Source organism: Fistularia commersonii, chromosome 2 (genome assembly GCF_037954325.1).
Source record: "Fistularia commersonii isolate RoL2024-O1a breed Wild chromosome 2, RoL_Fcom_v1.0, whole genome shotgun sequence".
In the NCBI taxonomy this organism is placed as follows: Eukaryota; Metazoa; Chordata; class Actinopteri; order Syngnathiformes; family Fistulariidae; genus Fistularia; species Fistularia commersonii.
In genome coordinates this window covers 22492171-22511576 of record NC_141285.1, presented here as the reverse complement: position 1 = coordinate 22511576, position 19406 = coordinate 22492171, and the positions used below count along the sequence as shown (strand labels likewise).

The following is a 19406-nucleotide window of genomic DNA, read 5'->3' as shown; positions in this document are numbered from 1 at the left end:
CTCCAAATCTGCTCCACAATCATTCATTCATTCATCATCTCCACCCCGAGAGAAGGGGTCCCATCGGGGTCCAGGTCGTAGGAACCCCGAGGAACCCCACGCAGACACGGGACTCCGCACAGAAAGAAATCCAACCCTCTGGAACATTCTGACTGTCAGCTTGGAGGCACCAAACTTTGCTTCATCTGATCCATCACTGCAGCCCAGTGAGAATCTGTCTCGTCCAATCAAAATCCTCCCTCCGTACCTGCTGACACACCTGTCGGGGGGGAGGGTACAGGACTCCAAACAGGGGTATAAATGGGAAAAACGACAGGTTGTCACCACCACCACCACCCAAAAAAACCTAAATAAATAAATGAATTAATTAAATAGAATAAAAAAAAATAAAAAAAATAAAAAACAAAGAAGGGAGCCTTCGCTTCAGAGCATTTCATTCAATTACACTTTTCAAAAAATGCAAGAGGAAGAGGAAGAGTGTGACTTCCTTTTTTCTGCCCCTCCAGCACTTTAAAACCTCTTCAAGCTGCAGCAGATGAAACCTTCTCCTCTTCTTCTTCTTCTTCTTCTTCTTCTTCTTCTTCTTCTTCCAACCCCCCCTTCCTCTTCCTCTTCCTCCTTGTGCAAAAAGGTGACCTGCCCTCCTTCCCCTTATCTCTGATTCATAAAACAATCGAGTAAAAACAGAGAGAGAAGACACACACTTACCGCTCCGCGTCCGCTTCTGTGCGCAAAAACTTTTTCCCTCCGCCGTCAAAGTCTCGTGGACGCGCAGGGTGTGTGTGTGGGGGGGGGTGACGTGCACGCGGAGGAGGAAGAAGAGGAGGAGGTGCTTCCTCCTCCTTTGCAGCTCCGCCATTCAGAGGAGGCTGAGCGGATCGCGGTTCGATACTTATTGGTGTGTTTGGACACACCCCACGCAGGTCCCGTCCCACGCCCCGCTACATGCACGCGCATGCACGCTGCATGCGGAATGAAGTTGTCAGCAGAGTTTCCCCTCACCAAGTTCTCCCTGTGCACATTCGTCCGAGGAGAATTGTTGAGAAATACTTGCGTGCACTTTTTTTTTTTTCGTCAAAAGAATTTGGGGTTTTTGAAAAGTTTAAGAGCTCTCCAGAATCAAAAATAAGACTTTATACATATACACAGATTTTTGAGTGTGTGAGGATTGAATGATTAAAGATTTACTGCAATTTATTCGGTTACTTTTTGAATAATTTTTGGATTTATGGATTGGATAATGTATGCGTTTCTTCATGTATTTATTGAATACATTTATTGAATATTTTATGGATTACCAATTTCATTTTTTTAACACATTTATTTAATATTTTTTAATTTTTTTACTGATTTGATTTTGGATTTTTTTTTGGAATATTGGCTGACTTGTGTACATATTTTTTTTAAACGATTTATAAATTTAAAAGAGGGTCTGTCGTCTCCTTCAAACATCCTCAGGGTGTTTTCTTCCCTCTACTGCAACCTACAACCAAACAGATGTGACCCCAACCCTCAAAAGTTTGGAGATGTTTAGCGCTTCTTGCTGCTTGGTGGTCCACAGGTCTGACCTGATGTTTGCATGCATCCTTAAAAGGTCTTAAAAGATCGTCTAACACCAATCTCGGTGATCTCCGGTCTGTGTGTTGAGAGGAAACATCAGTGGGTGTGTTCTCACACACTTGGGATTATGATGGGAACAAATATGGGTGTGTGTGTGTGTGTGTGTTTGTTTCTGTGTTTCCCACAGACCCTGAGAAAAATGTGTGTTTGCACATCCCGGCCCGAGTGTCGTCTGGGAATAATCTTGCGCATTCTTTCCTAAATCTCTTCCAGGAAGTCCCGACCTCGGATCCTGGAGAGGAGCGTCCGACCCGATCCGTGGTCCAATACGAGCCGCGGAGAACTCAGGAGCCGCGTAAAAGCGGGGCATCATTTTGGTCGGCGCTTCCTCCTCACAGCTAGAAGGTCCCCGTTTGGGTTTCCCACAGGAGGTCCTTCCTGTGTGGAGTCTCCATGCCCTCCCCTCGTCTGCGTGGGGTTCCTCAGGGCTCCTCCCAGCTTTTTTTGTCTGAGGGCGAGGACGCCGACGATTCGTGTCGAATCAGCTATAAAGATCTTTCCGGACTGACGTTCCGTCACATCAAATTCCAGCGCAACCGGTTCCTTCCTTGTAAAAACGGACAAAATAAACAGGCGTGTCTGGTGCGGCGGGGGCCGGGGCGCGGCACAAAATAGCCGATACTGAGAATAGACGGGTCAAGAGCCGAGACCCCGAGGAGGAAATGCAGTTTTGGTATGAAAGACAGTCCACCATTGTTGTTTTATGCTGTGTATATTCAAGCTATTAATGTACCATGTCAGCTGCTAGCATGTAGCTGTTATTAGCTCTTATTAGCATGTCGCTCCCAACCCTCACACACCTCCTCCCCTCTTGCTGCGAAGCGGTCGAGGCAGAAGGCCGCCCGTATACACAACCCTTCACTCAGTCATTCATGAGTCATAAAAATAAAACTATTAATTTACCACGTGTCATATACATACAGCCCATCACATGTCATACAGACAAACAACATTCACTCTGCAATCCACATGTTATATAGACACTCATTCATGAGTCATTTTGACGCTCGTCATATAGACACACAAGCATTCACTCAGTCACCCATTCATATATCAAAACTATTCATCCTCTCATACGTAAAACAATCGCACGTCATATATAGACATCCAGCTAGTAGATCACAGGGCCACATATGGAGTCCTACAACCATGAACCATCTCATTCACACATCTGGACAATTCAGGGTTTCCAATGAACCTCTTGCATGTTGTTTTTTGGACATTGGGAGGAACCCGGAGAACCCGGAGGAACCCCACGCGGAACGTGGAGCCTCCTGACCCCTGTGGGAATCCAAGCGGGGGGACCTTCTCGTGACCCTTCAGTTCCCTTTCCCATCAGCTATATTACAAATAATGACAGTATTATTAATAATTCAAAGATTTAGGTCAACCAATGGCACCATCAACCTCCTGCTAATTCAAAATGTGAGTGTGTGTGTGTGTGTGTGTGTGAGATGGTGCATCTGGACGCCTCCACCACCTCCACTCTGATACAGATCTAGAATCTCACAATGACTCCGGCGCTGACATTGTAGGGAAGTCCCCGGAAGAGAGATGAAACACAGCGCTCATTGTGGCAGGAAAGATCGACAACGGCGTCACGGGAGGTCACGCGGCGGGAGAGGCCACAGGAGGAGATCACACGGCGAGGAGATGGGAGTACGATGGGGTTTATTCAAAAAGGTTGTGGGACGCGAAGGGAGGAACCGGCGGGCTTCGCTCAGGACGGCGTCTGCAGGAGGGGTTCATCGGAAAAGAAGGCTTCATCCTGCCTCGGAGGAGGAGGAGATGCGAGGTGGACATGATGGGAGGGGAGGCGCAGGGAAGATGGCCATCATGATAAGTGCGGCGTCTGACCTGATTCGACGTTCTTACTGGGGGGAAAAAAGGGGGGAAAAACTCGCCGACGTTTCCCCCGAAAGCAGAGCGCACTAATTCCGCGTCAATTAAAAAAAAAAAAAAAATTAGGATTAATCTTCTAGCCGCGACACACAGTCTGACTCCGCCGGTAGAGTCCGTGTGCGAGGACCTCCGGGGTCTGCAGCCCAGCAGCAGCGTGGAGAAAAGTCCTCGGTTTTGTCGGTTTCTGCAGGTGCGGACCGAGCCGTTCCCCCCCTCTGGGATTGGCCCCGACCCCGTTCCTGATTGGCCCGCACCGCGATATGGCACGGTGAAAAAAAACAAAAAAAAAAAACAAAACAGAAAAACACTTGATAAAAAGGTTACGGTTGATCAGTTCCACATCTCGGAGGGGTTCCTCCCGTCTCCGCAGGGGCCGAGTCCAGGAGGAGGAGGAGGAGGAGGAGGTCACTTCCAAGCTGACGGAGGCCCAGTCGGCGGGGTCAGTGCGCCAGCAGGGGGAAACCCGGCCGCGTCAGCGGCGCGGCGGCGTCGGCGGCCGGGCCCAGGAGGACGGGCAGCAGCCGCAGGAGGTCTCGGAGAGGGATCCCCAGCTGGCTGCTGCAGGACAGCAGCTCCCCCAGCGAAGAGCAGCCTGCAGGGAGGGAGAGGTTACACTGCGGGACCCACTCGGAGGAGGCAGGACACTCTGGCTTCCGAGGGAAAAAAAAAAAAAAAAAAAAAAAAAAGGCGAAAAAGAACGAGATAAAATCTTAAATCCTTAAAAAATAAATAAATAAATAAAAAAAAGCGAAAAAGAACGAGATAAAATCTTAAAACCTTAAAAGAAAATAAATAAAAAAAGCGAAAAAGAGCGAGATAAAATCTTAAAACCTTAAAAAAAAAAAAAAAAAAAACTCACCCACTTACTGTAAATTGTAATTAGGTAAACTGTAATACAATATTAGTATGTATGTATAACTGCAATATTTCATAACAGCTACATATACAATATTTTTTCATACTCTTGTGCACTCAATATATTTCACTTGTTACTTGAGACACTTTACAGTTTTCACTTATTACTTTAAAACACTCTTAGTCTTATTCTTATTCTCCCTTTTTCTCTTATTTTTTACTGTTTATACAATTTTTCTACTATTATTTATTATTGTTATATTCTTCTTGTAACTCTGGCACAACAATTTCCTTCAGGATGAATAAAGGTGTTCTTAAGTTAAGAGTTAAGTTAAGTTAAGACAATTCATATTTCATTATATTTCTTATTCTTCCTCCTTTCTACTATTATCTATTACTGTTGTGTTATTTACTTGAAACTCTGGCAAAACAATTTCCTTCGGGATCAATAAAGTTGTTCTCATCTCATCTCATTATTCTTATTCTTATAATACATGTTTCCCGGAATCGGTCTGGTCTGTTGATACATTTGCAGCGAACCATATCTTCTCTAATCTGTTGACACGGTGCTCTGGGCCTGCAGCTCCAGGGAACCCGTGATGTTATTTCAAGTTGAACCTGCTGAGCAAACGCAGAAAGGAGCAGAGGTGTGGACAGGACAGTTCCAAGAAGTGAACGGCGGAAATTTGGTTCCAGGAAGTGGGACCTTTTCTGCTCTTCCCTTCCCCACAGGCGGCACCACTGTGGTGGGCATCAGTGGGACACAAGCTTCTGCACAAACCACCAAAGAAGAAGAGCGGGACGATGAAGAAGACGAGGAGGAGGAAGACGACTGGGATGACATGGACCTGGATGACTGAGAACCTTCTTAAGCCACTATTTAGACAGAAAATATCTCAGCAGTGTCCAGCTCCAGTTTGTTTCCAAGACGTAGCCTGGAAACATTCGCATTCCCTCAGGCAGTGAGGAGACCACGGTGGGACGTGGACATTATGCTCCACGCTCAGAAACAAGCCAGCGGAGAAGAAGAAGGGTGAGAGGAAGATAACGGACACCATGGAGGTGGGAGCTGCCACGGCGTTCATGAACAACCATAAACTATCAGATGGTCGTTTATCTTCTACCTGAAGAACCCTGTTTAGCTGTTAGTTAATGCTACCAAAATGTAGATGTTTCTCTACGAGACCTGGAGACCCTTCTGAGGCGTAGCAAGCCAGAAGAGCCTGGACCTCTTCGCAGCTCCATTTATCGCCACTTCTGTCCATTTGGTCGCAAGAAAACTTGACCAGTGACGAAAGTAGTTTTTAAAAATGACAAGATGTTCTGAGTGCAGCTTGTGAGTTCCACCTGTCACCGAGCGGCAGAACCCTGCCCGGGTGAAGGAGCTAAGAAGGTTCTAGGAGCTGAAGGTCCCTGGACCCTGGTTTCTCTGCGGAGGACTACTTCCTGGAAAGGTTCTAGAAACTGCTAAAAGTTTGGAAGTGTTTTTATGGACCATATCATCTCTGAGGGAGCGGTGAGATGCCCATCAATCATGGAGACCGTTGAAGAACAACATCTAAACCGTCATTTTCAGGTTTTCCTGAGAGCTGCTGGTGGCTCCAGGTGGGATTCACGAATCCATCCGTTGCCCTACATGCTTTCCCGTCAGTTCCCACGAAACGCGAGACCAAGACAGCCGAGGAACCGACATATTCAGCGGGTTTGGCGTTTGAGGTTACAGCAAACATCTCCGATCTTCTTCAGCGTTATTCCGAAAGGGGTGCTGAATGAGCGTTCGTCTTACCCTCCAGCTGGGCGCGCGAGTTCCCCATGTACGGGATGGAGCGGTACACCAGGAAGCAGGCCAGCTCGGCGGACAGGGCGTCCTCGGGGAGGGGCTCGCCCCGCAGGTAGGACCTCAGCGCTGCGCCGTTTCCTGGAGGGAGCAAAGGCAGGCGGGTTCGGTCACCCGGAGGTGCAAACATCACGTGATCACGCATCATTACCACCAGCCCTGGCAGATAGTCCCATTATTAGAGTAGTTGTCGTCAGACCCAGCGGACACAGTCGACCAATCACCGTCCAGCTGTTGGGCGCCCCCTCCCTCCCTCCCAGAGCCTTTCATCGGAGCGCCCGGAGGGCCGGGTCCGATCATCATCTCGCTCCTCACCGCCGACTCTGGGAAACAGGAAGTGGAGTAATGGACGGGACGGCGTCCAAAATGAAAACAGAACATTCTTGACAGCTGAGGTCGGAGGCCCGCAGCTCGGTTTTCCCCTCGAAACCGGAGGCTGCTTCAGACTGGGACCGAAGGCGGGTCTGGACCGTCTGCTGCCGCTCTGTGCAAGAGTGTGTGTGTGTGTGTGTATGCCTCTCAAAATTGCTGGTTCATTCATTCATTCATTATCCACACCCTTTAACCTGCACTAACATTTCAGGGGGGCGGAGCCTATCTCAGATTTCACTGGACCTGTCAATCACAGGGACACATAAACAGACATACAATCATTCACCGTCTCATTCATATGTCATGTAGATTCAACCATTCACTCATTAATTCACACACCACATAGACAGTCAAGTATTCACCCTCTCATTCGCACGTCATGTAGAGACTCTTCATTTCATAGTGACTCATGCATTCAATCCCCGTAGACACACCACCACGCACTCATTCATTCACAGGCCGTACATGGACGTGCACCCATTCACCTTCTCATTCAGACATCTAGACAGTGTCGTGTCAGTCGTGCCACTGAACCTCATGTGTGTGTTTGGGCTGAGGGAGGGACCTGGAGAAAAAAAAACAAAAAAAAAACACAGCCTGAGTGCAGGCAGGTTGCTTCGTGGCGATTCCGCTTAGGATTCACCGCGCCCGTCTCTGCTCTCCAACACAAACTGGGCCTGCAGGCTCAGAAGCGCGTGATGTTCCAGTGGAAATTCCACCCGGTCTCAGCACAGGGTTCTGCGGGATTTCTGACTGACAGATTACGTAAAATCTGCGCGCGTGCGGTCGTCCACGTGTTTTCCTACAGATGAAATCATCACGGAGAGGCGGCGCGGAAGATGTTTTCGTGCGGCGGAAGGTCACCTCTCAGCCAGCCGTCCAGAGCCACGTCCACCATGTTCTTCATCACGGGGAGGAACTCGGAGGAGAGCAGGACGTCGTGGCCGTCGGCCGGCCCGCGCAGGACCCGGCTGTCCCACAGCTCCACCACCAGGCGCATCTGCCAGAGGGGGAAGGTCTGGAGGAGCTTCCCCCGACACAGAACGCCCACCGCCTGAAGGGGGAGCACCACATCTGGAAGACCTGTCTCATTTACAATAGTGTGTGTGTGTGTGTGTGTGTGTGTGTTACCTGCTCGATGGCGATGTACGTGGGCAGCATCTCCGGGCATTCCTGCGTCACACACTCGTACAGCATGGCGGAGAACAGCACCAGCGTGTCCTGCCTCTGCAGAGACACATAGAGAGAGCGTGGCGGTGACGGGGAAAAAGGAACGATTCTGCACCGAAAGATAAAACGTCACATTTAATCTTCGGACGTCGTCGGCAGACGGCCGCGGTCCACACACATGCGGGAGGATCGCCGGAGACGGGAGGGCGAATGGTTGTTTGTCCATGTGACGTCTGAATGAGAGTGAGCGGTTGGATTTATGATGTGAATGAAAGGGTGAACGTCTCTACATGACAAGTGAATGCTTGTGCGGGTCTGTATCATTTACAAATGAGAGGGTGAACAGTTGTATGTCTCTATAAGACGGGAATGAATGAATGAATTGTGTGGATACATATGACTTGAGAGGGTGAACGTTTGTCTATATAAATTATAAATGAGAGGGTAAATGGCTGTATGTTTCTATGTGATATGTGAATGAGTGAATGGTTGTGTGGATAATCTATATAACGTGAATGAAAGGGTGACTTGCTGTATGTATAGAAAGTGTGAATGTTTGTATATCTCCATATGACGTGTGACGAGTGAATGGTTGTCTTTATGCGGTGTGAATGAAAGGGTGAACGGTCGTATGTCTGAATGTCTCTTTCGGACTTGCAAATGAGAGGGTGAATGGTTGCACGTCTCTGTATGTCATGTGAATGAGTGATGGTTGTGTGGATATATTTGACTTGGGAGTGGCTGTGCGTTTATGTGATATGTGAATGAAAGGGTGAATAGCTGAATGTCTATATGAAGCGTGAATGGAAGGGTGAGAACTTGCATGTTTCGAGAGTGAATGTCTTTCTAGGACAAGCAAATGAGAGGGTGAATGGTTGTATGTCTCTGGATGTCATGTGAATCAGTGGTCGTATGCCTTCAGGTGACATGAATGAGTGAATGGTTGTGTGAATGTTGAAGGCCACGTTTACGATCAATCTGAAACTATTTCATGCGTTCACGCCGCTGATCTCATGGAGCCACACGCCGCTTGTCTGATTTGAGCAACAACTCCAAGTTTCCTTAATAGAAAAGTGAGCTGAGGCGGCGGCAATCAGTTCATCTCAGGGACGTCCGCTCACGTCCTGTGCAACAGGAGCGTAAGTCACACTCACACTCACACACACACACACACTGGACACGGAGAGCCAGAGATTTCACCGCAAATTACAAAACCCAGACGGCGGCGCGTCTTCCAATTACTGCCCCGGAATTTCTTTTTAAAACCCGGAGAATTTTGTGGGAGGCGGGCGGGCGTGACCGCATCGATAACGACGGATCACAAAGAAATGTGCTGTTGTGCTTAAACTCAATTACGGAATGTCACGGCGGGCGTGTGTGTGTGTGTGTGTGTGGGGGGGGTTCGACGTCCATCGGCGTCATCGTTCACGATCCAAGCGGAGGAGTCGCCGACGGCAACTCACATGTTTCATCCCGTCGGACGTTTTGCAGAAGAACTCGGCGAAGGACAGCAGGGCGGGTTCGGACGTGAACGTGGAGATGGCTTCGGGCTGCGGGTACCAACGAGAGAAATGGCAAATTATTTTTTTTCCGGCGCTGTATGCGTGCTGGCCGCCCCACGCCGAGGGCCGCTAATGGTCTGTCAGACACACACGGCTGCCGTGACAACGGTCGTCGGTGATGTTTGCCCCCCCCCGGGTCCACTTCAAAACAGGATTTCAGGAGGAAATGGACAAGAGGGAAACTGAAATACACACATGTCTGAATCCTAAACACACACTCCGGTGTGAGTAAACACACTGAATGAAGTGGGTGACAGGGAAACGGCGTGCACCTTGAAGGCTCGCACTCCGGAGTTGCGGTGGTTGACGGTGGAGGCCAGCAGACTCTTCCAGCCCTGGGGGTCGTCCTTGTAGGGCAACTGGCCGGCCCGAAGCTTCACGTACAAAACCCCGTCCCTGGAGAGGATGGACCTGCCGAGGGGACAGTACCTTCAAATCAATGGGACGAATAATTGCACCCTCCTCGCGGGACCCGGCCGTCGGAGCTCGTTCCCGTTCGCTCCACTTGACTTCCAAAGACCTTCGTCGGACTTACGTCAGATGGTGTGTTTCTTTGCTCAGGTCCACGGAGAGTTCCCAATAGCGGGGCCCCTTAACCTTCACCTGGAAGATATTATAAATGGCTGTTATACCACTGCAGATACTCTCTCATTTATTCATTCATCGTCAATACCAGTTATCCTGCGCTCGGGGTTAACGGAGCTCATTCGAGCTATCATTGAGCGAGAAGCAAGGTTAGCCCTGGACCCAGACATAAAACCGTTCACAAATAACTTGACACGCAGCTATTCAGCCTCTCATTCACACGTCATATAGATATCCAAAAAAATCACTCCTTCATAATGGCTGTTCCTCTCCATTCAGCCGCCGGCAACCATAAAAACCTATCTTTAACTTAAATAAAAAACAAAAACTGTGCAATATTTCATTTCACTGTGCAATATTCAGAACTGTGCAATATTTCATTTCATAACAGCTACACTACAATTTTTCCTTTTATCATACTATTGTGCACTCCTTACCTCACTTGTTACTAAGACACTTAAAGTTTTATCACTTGTTTACTAAGACACTTTATAGTTTCACTGAGACACTATAGTTTATTTTTATTTCTAATTCTGCCTTTTTCTTTTAATTATTTATCACTGTTATATTTTCTGTAACTCTGGCACAACAATTTCCTTCGGGATTAATAAAGTTGTTCTTATCTTATCTTTAATGGAGACATACGACCGTTCACCCTCTCATTTACATGTCACAGAGACGGACATTCGCCCGCTCATTCCTGTTTTATTGACATACAAAAATTCCGATCCGCCGGCGGTTAGCAAATATGGCCGCCTCACCCGTTTGAGGAGGTGCAGCTCGGGGAGCAGGGTGGGCGCCATCAGCTCCACGGTCGTCTCCTCGTACCACTTGGTCTCCTGCGGAAAGAGGAGGACGGGAAGAGGAATGAAGGGTTCGTGAACGCCACAGCTCACGCGCCCCTGATGTAATCCAAACATGTCACAGCAGGAACCATTATGAGTATATGATAAACTGTAATCTAACGATGCATGGAGATTACACACATACACACAAATTACAGCTTCAACACACACACAAAGGTGGCACAGATGGTGATTGATGTTGGCAGCGTCCGGCTGAGGAGCTCTCTGCTGCGAGGGAAATTGAGGCGAGGAAGGACGTCCAGAGAGAGGCCGGACAATGAGCGGCGAATCCGTCGTTGACCTCCGACCGACCTTCAGCCCGCTGAAACGCTCGTCGATAATGCGTGCGGAAAGGCGAACGGGAGGTGTCGTCACGACCAACAAAAGGGAAGAGCGAAGCTGTGGCCTTTCTGGGAGCGTCACACACGAGATGATCCAACGGTGAGTGTGTGTTTAGGACAGGTGGAGAAGCTCCAGTTACAGAGCTGGACAATCGGGGGATCAACATGCGTCCTGTAGATTTAAACTGACAGTTTTCTTCTTCTTCTTCTTCTCTCAGGTGACATGATGAACTGCAGCAGATATATACCGTGTTTTCTGGACTATAGAGCGCACCTGTAAATAAGCCGCATCCGCTCTATTGGAAAAAAAAAATAATTACAAACTGCACCAGGCTATAAGCCGCAGATATCTATGTTGAAAAGAAATGTCCTCCAGGACATTTTCAAGTTCAGGCCACCTGCTTTTGTGTCCTCTGAAAGCTTTTTTCGACTTTTAGCATTGCATGAGCTCTTCCCGCTGCCGCCTCCAACGTCTTACCATAGATTCATTGACGCTAAGCTTGCGTGCCGCAGCGCGGTTTCCTTCGTGGATAGCGAGCTTGATGGCCTTCAACTTAAAACTTGCATCATACGAGCTTCTTCTTGTGGTTTCCATGATGAAGGGGCGAGGATTTGAAAATCAGTACCAGTTAGTAATTTGTCGTGCGTGTTGTATCTGCTTTTTATCTGCTCTTTCTGCTTTTCTGCTTTGCATTGATTTATACGTCTTATCTTATTTTGGATTCTACTTCCGCCCCCTAGCGATGGCAGAAAAATCCATAGAATAGCCGCATTTTTGTATACGCCGCATGATTCAAAACCTAGGAAAAAAGTAGTGGCTTCTAGTCCAGAAAATTCGGTAAATCCTTTATGGTTGGCCGTTGGTCCATGCTGAGATGGCGCTGTACATTAATGACTGAGTTGTTGCGTAGGAACTGGGTAGAATGGGGTGTCGTTTGGGGAGAAAAGAAACGGGTTCCAGGGACTCACCTGGAAGTGAACATTTACCTGTTCAAACTAACCATCTCAGCTTGGGCCAACAGCAGGTACACACCAGAAATTCCCCACAGTCCCCACAAAAAGCCTCTTGGGTGTCAAAGAATGTCAAGAAAAAGAACAAGTCCACGTTCCACAACAAGGTTTGAACGATTGACCAGGACTTAGAAGATGGAACCTTCATAAGCCACTATTTGGACAGAGACCTTCTAAGAAGTGTCCAGCTCCAATTTGGTTTCAGGAACTACTTTCAGGAACCATTACTTGTTTGCTTACTCCGCACTTATTCTGGCCGAGATGCTGATGTTTCCCTGCAACCCCTGGAAACCCCTCTGAGGTACAGCAGGCTAGAAGAGCTTGGACCTCTTCGCTTCATTTCTAGCTGGTTTTATCCACTTTGTCCGAGAAAACATCTTGACCACCGTCGTTTAAAAAAATGGCACTTGCAGTCCGCAAGAAAGATCTGTTAATGGACGTGGCTTATGAGTTCCACCAATCACCTATGAGTTCCTAATGGAGTCATATAAAGACCCTGTCTCAGAGTAGGAGCTCAGATGGTTCTAGGGGCTGAAGATCCATGGTTCCTGGGTTCTCTGATGACCTGATGCACCAAGAAATGGGCTACTTCCTGAAAAGGTTCTAGACGCTGCAAAAAGGTCTACTCTGCAAAAGGGGCCATGGACATTGACCCCTCCACTTGTTTGAACCTTGTAACCTTCAAACCCCTTTGGTGACATGTCACCCAAAACATCCCTGTCCTTCCCCATCCTTGCTCTTCAGGGTTTCGTGCTCCTCATCCAAAGGAAGCTGTAATTGGGTGGACGCTCTGGCGCTGTTCAAGCGGAAGCAGCCATGGACAAGGACATCCGGCGCTACTCAACGACAGCGGCAATGTTTGACGCCGCGGCGCAGAAATCAGGTCACTAAACATTACCCGGTGAGATGTTACTGCGTAGGAGAAGACGGACCTAGAGTATTGAGATGTTAAACGTAGTCACATTCTGAACCCACATTTCGCTAAAAGCGCTTTCCCAGAATGGCCATTTCGAAACGCACAGCACGGCGAGTGCTGTTTCCAAAGAGCCGCCTGAGAATGACACAACTTTGACCAAAATGAGCGCTTGCTCTTTAAATCCAGGCCACAAGGCAGGAAGCCTTTGCGCCAGGGCCCAGCCTTTCTAGGACTGGATGAGGAAAGGGGAAGCGCCATCGATGTTTTTTTTTGTGAGCAATGTTGAAATTGGGAAATCCAATGCGCCCAAAGTCAGACGTACCCAGATCGGTTGAAGCAAATACCCTTTCTGGAGTTTACCAAAATATTTCAGTGGTCTTGAGTTAATTAAAGGACACCAGCTTTGTTAGAGTGTTAGCAAGGAACTGGAGCTTTATTTGGAGGTAGACTAATTTTAACATGTCTGCAAACATTTGGGTTAGGCAAACTGGTGCCTTTAACAAGGGGGAGACACAGCGGTCCTTTGTTTTAATGAAAGCGGTGTCGATGGTGCACGTGTCCACTGGCGTGTCTGAGAGAGGTATGCTTTTAGAAACAGTGGCGCTGCAGATGCAGAACAGAGGTATGTTGGGGACACTGAAAATACTGACTAACATGTTGCTTTTTACATCGGAGCCCTGCATCCAATCAATGTAATGTCAAATCTTATAATCTTGTCTGCACACTGGCTATTTCCGGGCCAACACCAAAACATTTTCACTGTTGCTGACAAAAACAGAAAGTCCCGTCATCTCAGTGGTTAAGTATAAGGTGGTAATCTTAGATCAGTCTTGGGCTTACGACAACATCAAACCTGTTTGTTATTATCGCAAGACTTTCTTTACGGTGACGTAACACATTCAACAACCGTTAGATGACCTCTGACAAAAGCGGAAACAGGAAACCCGGTAGACACACGAAACCCAGAGAGGTATCGGCCGCAGAGACGGTATTTGTCGGTGGGATGGATGAACGGGAACGGGGAGGGACGACCCCATCAGTGTGGAGCGTCCAGAAAGAGGAGTGGAACAGCCCAACTTGGATGACATATCATCTCTAACACATCACCACCGAATGGAGAGGGACGAGTGAAATACCAGAGGCTCTGCAGATACCCGGGGAAAACATGGCATGGTGGGAAAAGTTGCTGAAAAAATCAACTTGTAGTTTTGCAACCCAGTAAGATTCACAATCTTTATAAAATCTCAGTCTGAGACTAGGCTGTGACGAAAAGCTCTAAAAGCCAGTCCTCAGATCTGAGATGATAGTTTTCCGCGAGTCTTTCCAAAGGCTCGCCGCTCCCCGTTTCCCTCGTACCGACCTTATAGGTGACCTCCAGGAGGGCGTAGCAGGGCTTCAGGGAGTCCACGTCCACGGGGACCAGCAACCGGGGCTCTGCGGCCAGCACGGCCAGGTGCCGCAGGGCCTGAAGGTGGTACCTGGAGCCGCAGAACAGCAACACACAACCCTTCACACAAAACTAGGGTGTATTTATAAAATCCTTGATGCAAACTGCATATCGAACTCATTGCATTTAGCTGACATTACATCTCATAGATGTTGGTGTGTGTCCAAAACCCTCCGATGACATGTGACTTGCGCGTCTCCAGTGATCTCGATGATCAATTTGAATGCTTTTAGCGAATACCCGCGGGGTAATTGCGTAAGCAGCTGCAAAAGAGTGTTTTTTTTTTTTTAAAGGAAAAAAAATAAATAAATAAAAAATGGCAGGCCGTGTCAACCTGCATTCATGCCGGTGGACCAGCAAAATAAAAGAAAAAAAATCAAAAGGTTTGACATCTTTTCTAAATGCTAACAGGGCTCTTTACATGACAATAGCAGACAATCGCCCCACTCAAAGGTGTGTGTGTGTGTGTGTGTGTGTGTGTCTCACCGATTGTCCGTGCTGTGAGCAGGGAAGTGGGGATACAGCGCACACAGCAGAGCGGCGATGGCCGAGTTGGAGGTGCTCAAAGTGTACCTGGCACAGGACGTCAAAATCACAGATTATTGAGGAAGCAGTCTCCTCAAACACAAGTGTGTGTGTGTGTGTGTGTGATTCATTCACAATGTGATGGAGTGTATGTGGGAGCACACCGGGTGTGTGTGCTAAGTCACCGTGTACGTCATCGTGAGCCCAAACCGAACCTCTTAAACATAATAGTTGGCCATTAAGGGTGCACTCTTACAAGAGGGGCTGTTATTAAAAATGAAAAAAAGGTGGGGTCAGACTGAGAAAGCATGAGGTTTACGGGTGAGAGCACTTGTTAGCAGTCAGCTAAGGTAAGGGGGTTTTGTGGCGCTTCACTTTATAACGGCTGTTCGACAAAGGTCGAGTGGGTTTAAGGAACGAAAACACTCCATGTCGCGTTCTCCTCTCCTGGAAGTTGAAACTCGGTCTGTGGGCTAATCCTGGGCAAATTTACCCGGATGCAACTCGTGAAGGCTAATCCACTAAACAATGACATCATCTAGTTTTGATAGTCTTCGCCACAGCGAATCACCCTTCTCCATCTAACCCTTTTCTCTGTATCCTCCTCTCTCACACCAACTACCTCAGTACGTCCATAAATCTTCCCTTTGACCTCCAATTTCAGCATCCGTCTACCAATATATTCACAATCCCTCCTCTGTACATGACCCAACCATCTCAGTCTGGCTTCCCCAAAACCTCTAACAGGTGCCGTCTCTCTAATGCTGTGTTTCCAAACCACTGTGCTGTTATACATTAGTGTGCCATGAGATATCATCAGGTGTGCCGTGGAAAAATGCCCACTTTCACCTGATTGGTCCGAAAATTATTTATGCAACGCAAATAATGTGTCTTCCTATGTCTCTGTGGGCAGCGTGCCCATTCGATGGCAACGGGTAGTGAATTAACCTGTGCATCTGTGTACCAGAGTGATTAGCGACGCTTTGCGTGATACATTTTTAAAATAAAAAGTACCGTAATTTCCGGACTATTGAGCGCACCTCAATATAAGCCGCACCGGCTAGCCGATCTCTATCTCCGGCTTCCTCCTGCGCACTAAAACCGTCAAAGTCGTTTTCTTCGGTGTCGGAGTTGAACGGAGTCAGAATTTCCCGGTCATTTCATTGGTCCGATGTGACGAGGATAAACGCTTTAGCGACGTGAAGCTCGCTAGCGTCCCCAACCCAAAGTCCAAATATTAGCCGCATTGTTGTTCACGTGAAAAAAGTCGCGGCTTATCGTCCGGAAATTACGGTACTTGTATCTGCGTAAACAAACCAGCAGCATTGTTGAAAACTACCAGGACGAGTGAGAAAGCAGTGAAAGCTTGATATACAGTTGCTGAACTCATCTCTAAATCCAAACAGCCACACACCGTAGCAAAACATTAATACTACCTCCCGGCAAAATCATTGTAGAAGAAATGCTCAGCTCTGGCGTTGATAAAGAAATAGCCAGAGTTCTCTCAAATAATACCATTTTCAGACATATTGATGACATGTCTTCAGACATTGCAAAAAAGTGTTCTGGAAAAGTTGCACATCAGTGGGAAATTTGCATTGCAACTTGACGAATCTACAGATATTAGATATATTAGATTTCACACTAAGTAAATTGAGACTACGGTTTCATTCTAACTCGTTAAAAAAATGTTTTTGACATATTTATTTGGTGGTGTGCCGTGTGATTTTTCTAATGTAAAATATGTGCCGTGGCTCAAAAAAGGTTGGGAAACACTGGTCTAATGGACTCATTCTTGGTCGTACCCATCCTGGTCACTCCCAAAGAGAACCTCAACATCTTTATCTCTGCGACCTCCAGCTCTGCCTCCTGTCTTTTCGTCATTGTCACTGTTCCTCCACCATACAGGACTTCTGGTCTCACCACTGTCTTGTCCACCTTTCCTTTCATTCTGGTTATCTTATAGCACTCCTGACACTTTTCTCCACCCATTCCAACCTTGTTGAACCCATTTCTTTACCTCTTTCTCTGTCGCTCTGGACTGTTGAGCCCAAAGTACATGAATATCTAGTTTTGATAGTATTTCTAGTAAAAGTCCAAAGTGCGCAGCTCTAAGAGGTGTCCAGCTCGGATTAGCTTCCAGGAAGTAGCCTCCTGCCGGTCAACTTTTTAGTTTTCTCATTCCCACAGGCAGTGAGAGATAACAGCAAGCAGCTGCGACATGCACCTTCAGCTCGGCGCTCGAAGACACACCGCCGAAGAAGAACAGGAGGAAAAGGACAACTTGGAGATGGAAGCTATATGGACTTCCAAATAGGTCAGAGTGATTTTATCTCCGCTCTTTACAGAATCCCATTAGCTGTTAGCTAAAAATGCGGAATCTGCTAGCCCTGAAACCCCTTCTTAGGGGCAAAAGGTTCCGACAAGCGTCTTTTTCGGGCAATCGGAAATGTCCGAAGCCTTTTCTATCGACATCGGAGGGGTCGTATGAGTCTCAAAAACTATCTGACAGGACAGATCTCATTTTGTGAGGAACAAACTCATCGGCCGGATTTTCCACCGACGTTCTCCAAAGGGTTCGGTGGTCCGGATGTTGTTGTTGCTGCTGAGCATGTGCTCCATTACAAACTTACAACGGGGATGTTGATCGGCCGCAAAAATGAATTTCACTTCAATTTTTCTGCTCAAAATTCAAACCGCAGAAAAAAAAAAAAAAAAAAAAAAAGGGAAGGGAAAATAACTGAGCCGACAAAAAAAGCGGAGGGCGGGGTGGTGAATGAATGAATGTCGGCGATGAAGTGATGGCGGTAGGTGGACGAGGAGCGACCTCTGTAACAGTGTGTGACATTCAAACCCCGGTCTCGGTGAAACGTGAGCAGCGAGAAAAAAAAAAAAAAAAAAAAAGGGAAAGGTTCATCCGAGGGAACTGGTTTCGGGTGTCAGTAAATGTCATCCACGGTGCACAAAACACACTGGTGAATGTGTGTGTGTGTGTGTGTCCTTGGTCTGTCCACAAAGACGGCATCTTGATACATGTGGGACGGTAGTGTGACGTATATTTGCTCAATGTCTGGCTGTGATTGGACGAGAGGCTGAGAAGGATATGTCAAACTATTCACTCTCTCATTCACACATCTTTTACAGGAGTTCTTCACTACATCACAATCTCCCTGGATTGAAGATTTTTTATCTAGCAATTTTTTTTTAAATCAAATTTTATACTGTAGATTTTTAATCTAATGTTATATCACAGAATTTTTATCTAATAGTATATTGCGTATTTTTTTAACCTAATTTCATATTGTATCTAATTTCAAAGCGGATGTTTGATGTTATTTTATACTATGGATTATTTATCTAATTTTATAGCGCAGATTTTTCGATCTAATTTTACATTGCAGATTTTTTTATCTAATATTACGTTGTGGATTTTTTAATCAAATTTTAAATAGCAGAATTTTTATCTAATTTCATCATGGATTTTAAAACTAATTTATATGGTGGATTTTTTTAATGTAATTTTATATCGTGGAATTATCTATTTTTATAGCGGGTTTATAAGTAATTTTATATAATGGATATTTCACTATACCATGTGTTTCTATGCTCAAATTTTTTTTTATGTATTTATCATTTCAAGTAATTTTACAGTAAAACAGGCCTTTTCTTAGGTAGCAACCAACCAGAGCTCTGTATCCTGGGCTCTGATTGGCTCAGCAACCGTAGCATCATTCTCTGCATCTCCTGTGCAACATGCAATCTTAGCCTTACTCTGCACTGTTGTGCGACCATATTACAGCATCAGTAAATTTTAAAAAATGAGAGTATGGGAAAGGTTAATAAGACTGTGGGGAAGGTCATAAAGCTTTCAGATACAGTGACCTCTTAAGAAGCAAATCCCTTTATGTACAAATTTGTTAAGGTACGAAGCGCGAGTCAAGCTAATCTTAGCCTTGAAATACAAAATAAAAATTTATGATACAAAAATGAGAGCGAAAAAAAAAAATCTAAATTCAAAATTTGCACGGTAGGATTCATATCACAACACTGCAAGTGTATACTAACCGTAATATTTCCTTTTGATGTCCCTTACATTATTAATATCCTTCTTTTCAGGTTTTTTCTATATTCATATCCATATTTTGTGAGTTTGGGGACTAATTAATTTGTTTTCTGTTATTTTGAATGAGGAATATAAATAAATAAGTAAATAAAAATGTATCAATCAATCAACATACAAACCCACTTTTGGAACATAATAAATTTGTATCTTAAGGGACCACTGTATATTTAAATAATGAATAAAAATTCGGTTGCTGTTTCACGGAATTTCATGTTTTTGGACTAAGGAAGGACAGCGGAGGAAGCCCCGCATAGAAAGGCTTCCAGACGAAACCCAGCATTCTTGCCGCGAGACA

At 46.4% G+C, this 19406-nt stretch overlaps 1 protein-coding gene and 1 long non-coding RNA gene across 3 annotated transcripts in view; both read right to left on the bottom strand.

Annotated features, from left to right (window-relative positions):
- LOC147236745 (uncharacterized) overlaps window positions 1-874 on the bottom strand; it is a 45309-nt gene extending 44435 nt beyond the window's left edge. Inside the window, exon 1 of one of the 2 annotated variants that reach the window (XR_015108778.1) lies at window positions 709-874. This is a non-coding gene — a long non-coding RNA (uncharacterized LOC147236745). The remainder of the gene's footprint in view (window positions 1-708) is intronic. The other variant, XR_015108777.1, reaches the window with a different exon arrangement.
- Window positions 875-3274: 2400 nt separating this feature from the next.
- The window catches only part of anapc1 (anaphase promoting complex subunit 1), a 41866-nt gene continuing 25734 nt past the window's right edge, over window positions 3275-19406 (bottom strand). Inside the window, exons 44-53 of the mRNA XM_086173413.1 lie at window positions 14950-15036; window positions 14377-14494; window positions 10665-10742; window positions 9854-9921; window positions 9591-9729; window positions 9220-9306; window positions 7718-7813; window positions 7451-7640; window positions 6164-6295; window positions 3275-4114 (exon numbers count right to left, since the gene is read on the bottom strand). Of these exons, the coding sequence (XP_086029539.1) occupies window positions 3963-4114; window positions 6164-6295; window positions 7451-7640; window positions 7718-7813; window positions 9220-9306; window positions 9591-9729; window positions 9854-9921; window positions 10665-10742; window positions 14377-14494; window positions 14950-15036 (1147 nt within the window). The 3' untranslated portion in view covers window positions 3275-3962. The remainder of the gene's footprint in view (window positions 4115-6163; window positions 6296-7450; window positions 7641-7717; window positions 7814-9219; window positions 9307-9590; window positions 9730-9853; window positions 9922-10664; window positions 10743-14376; window positions 14495-14949; window positions 15037-19406) is intronic.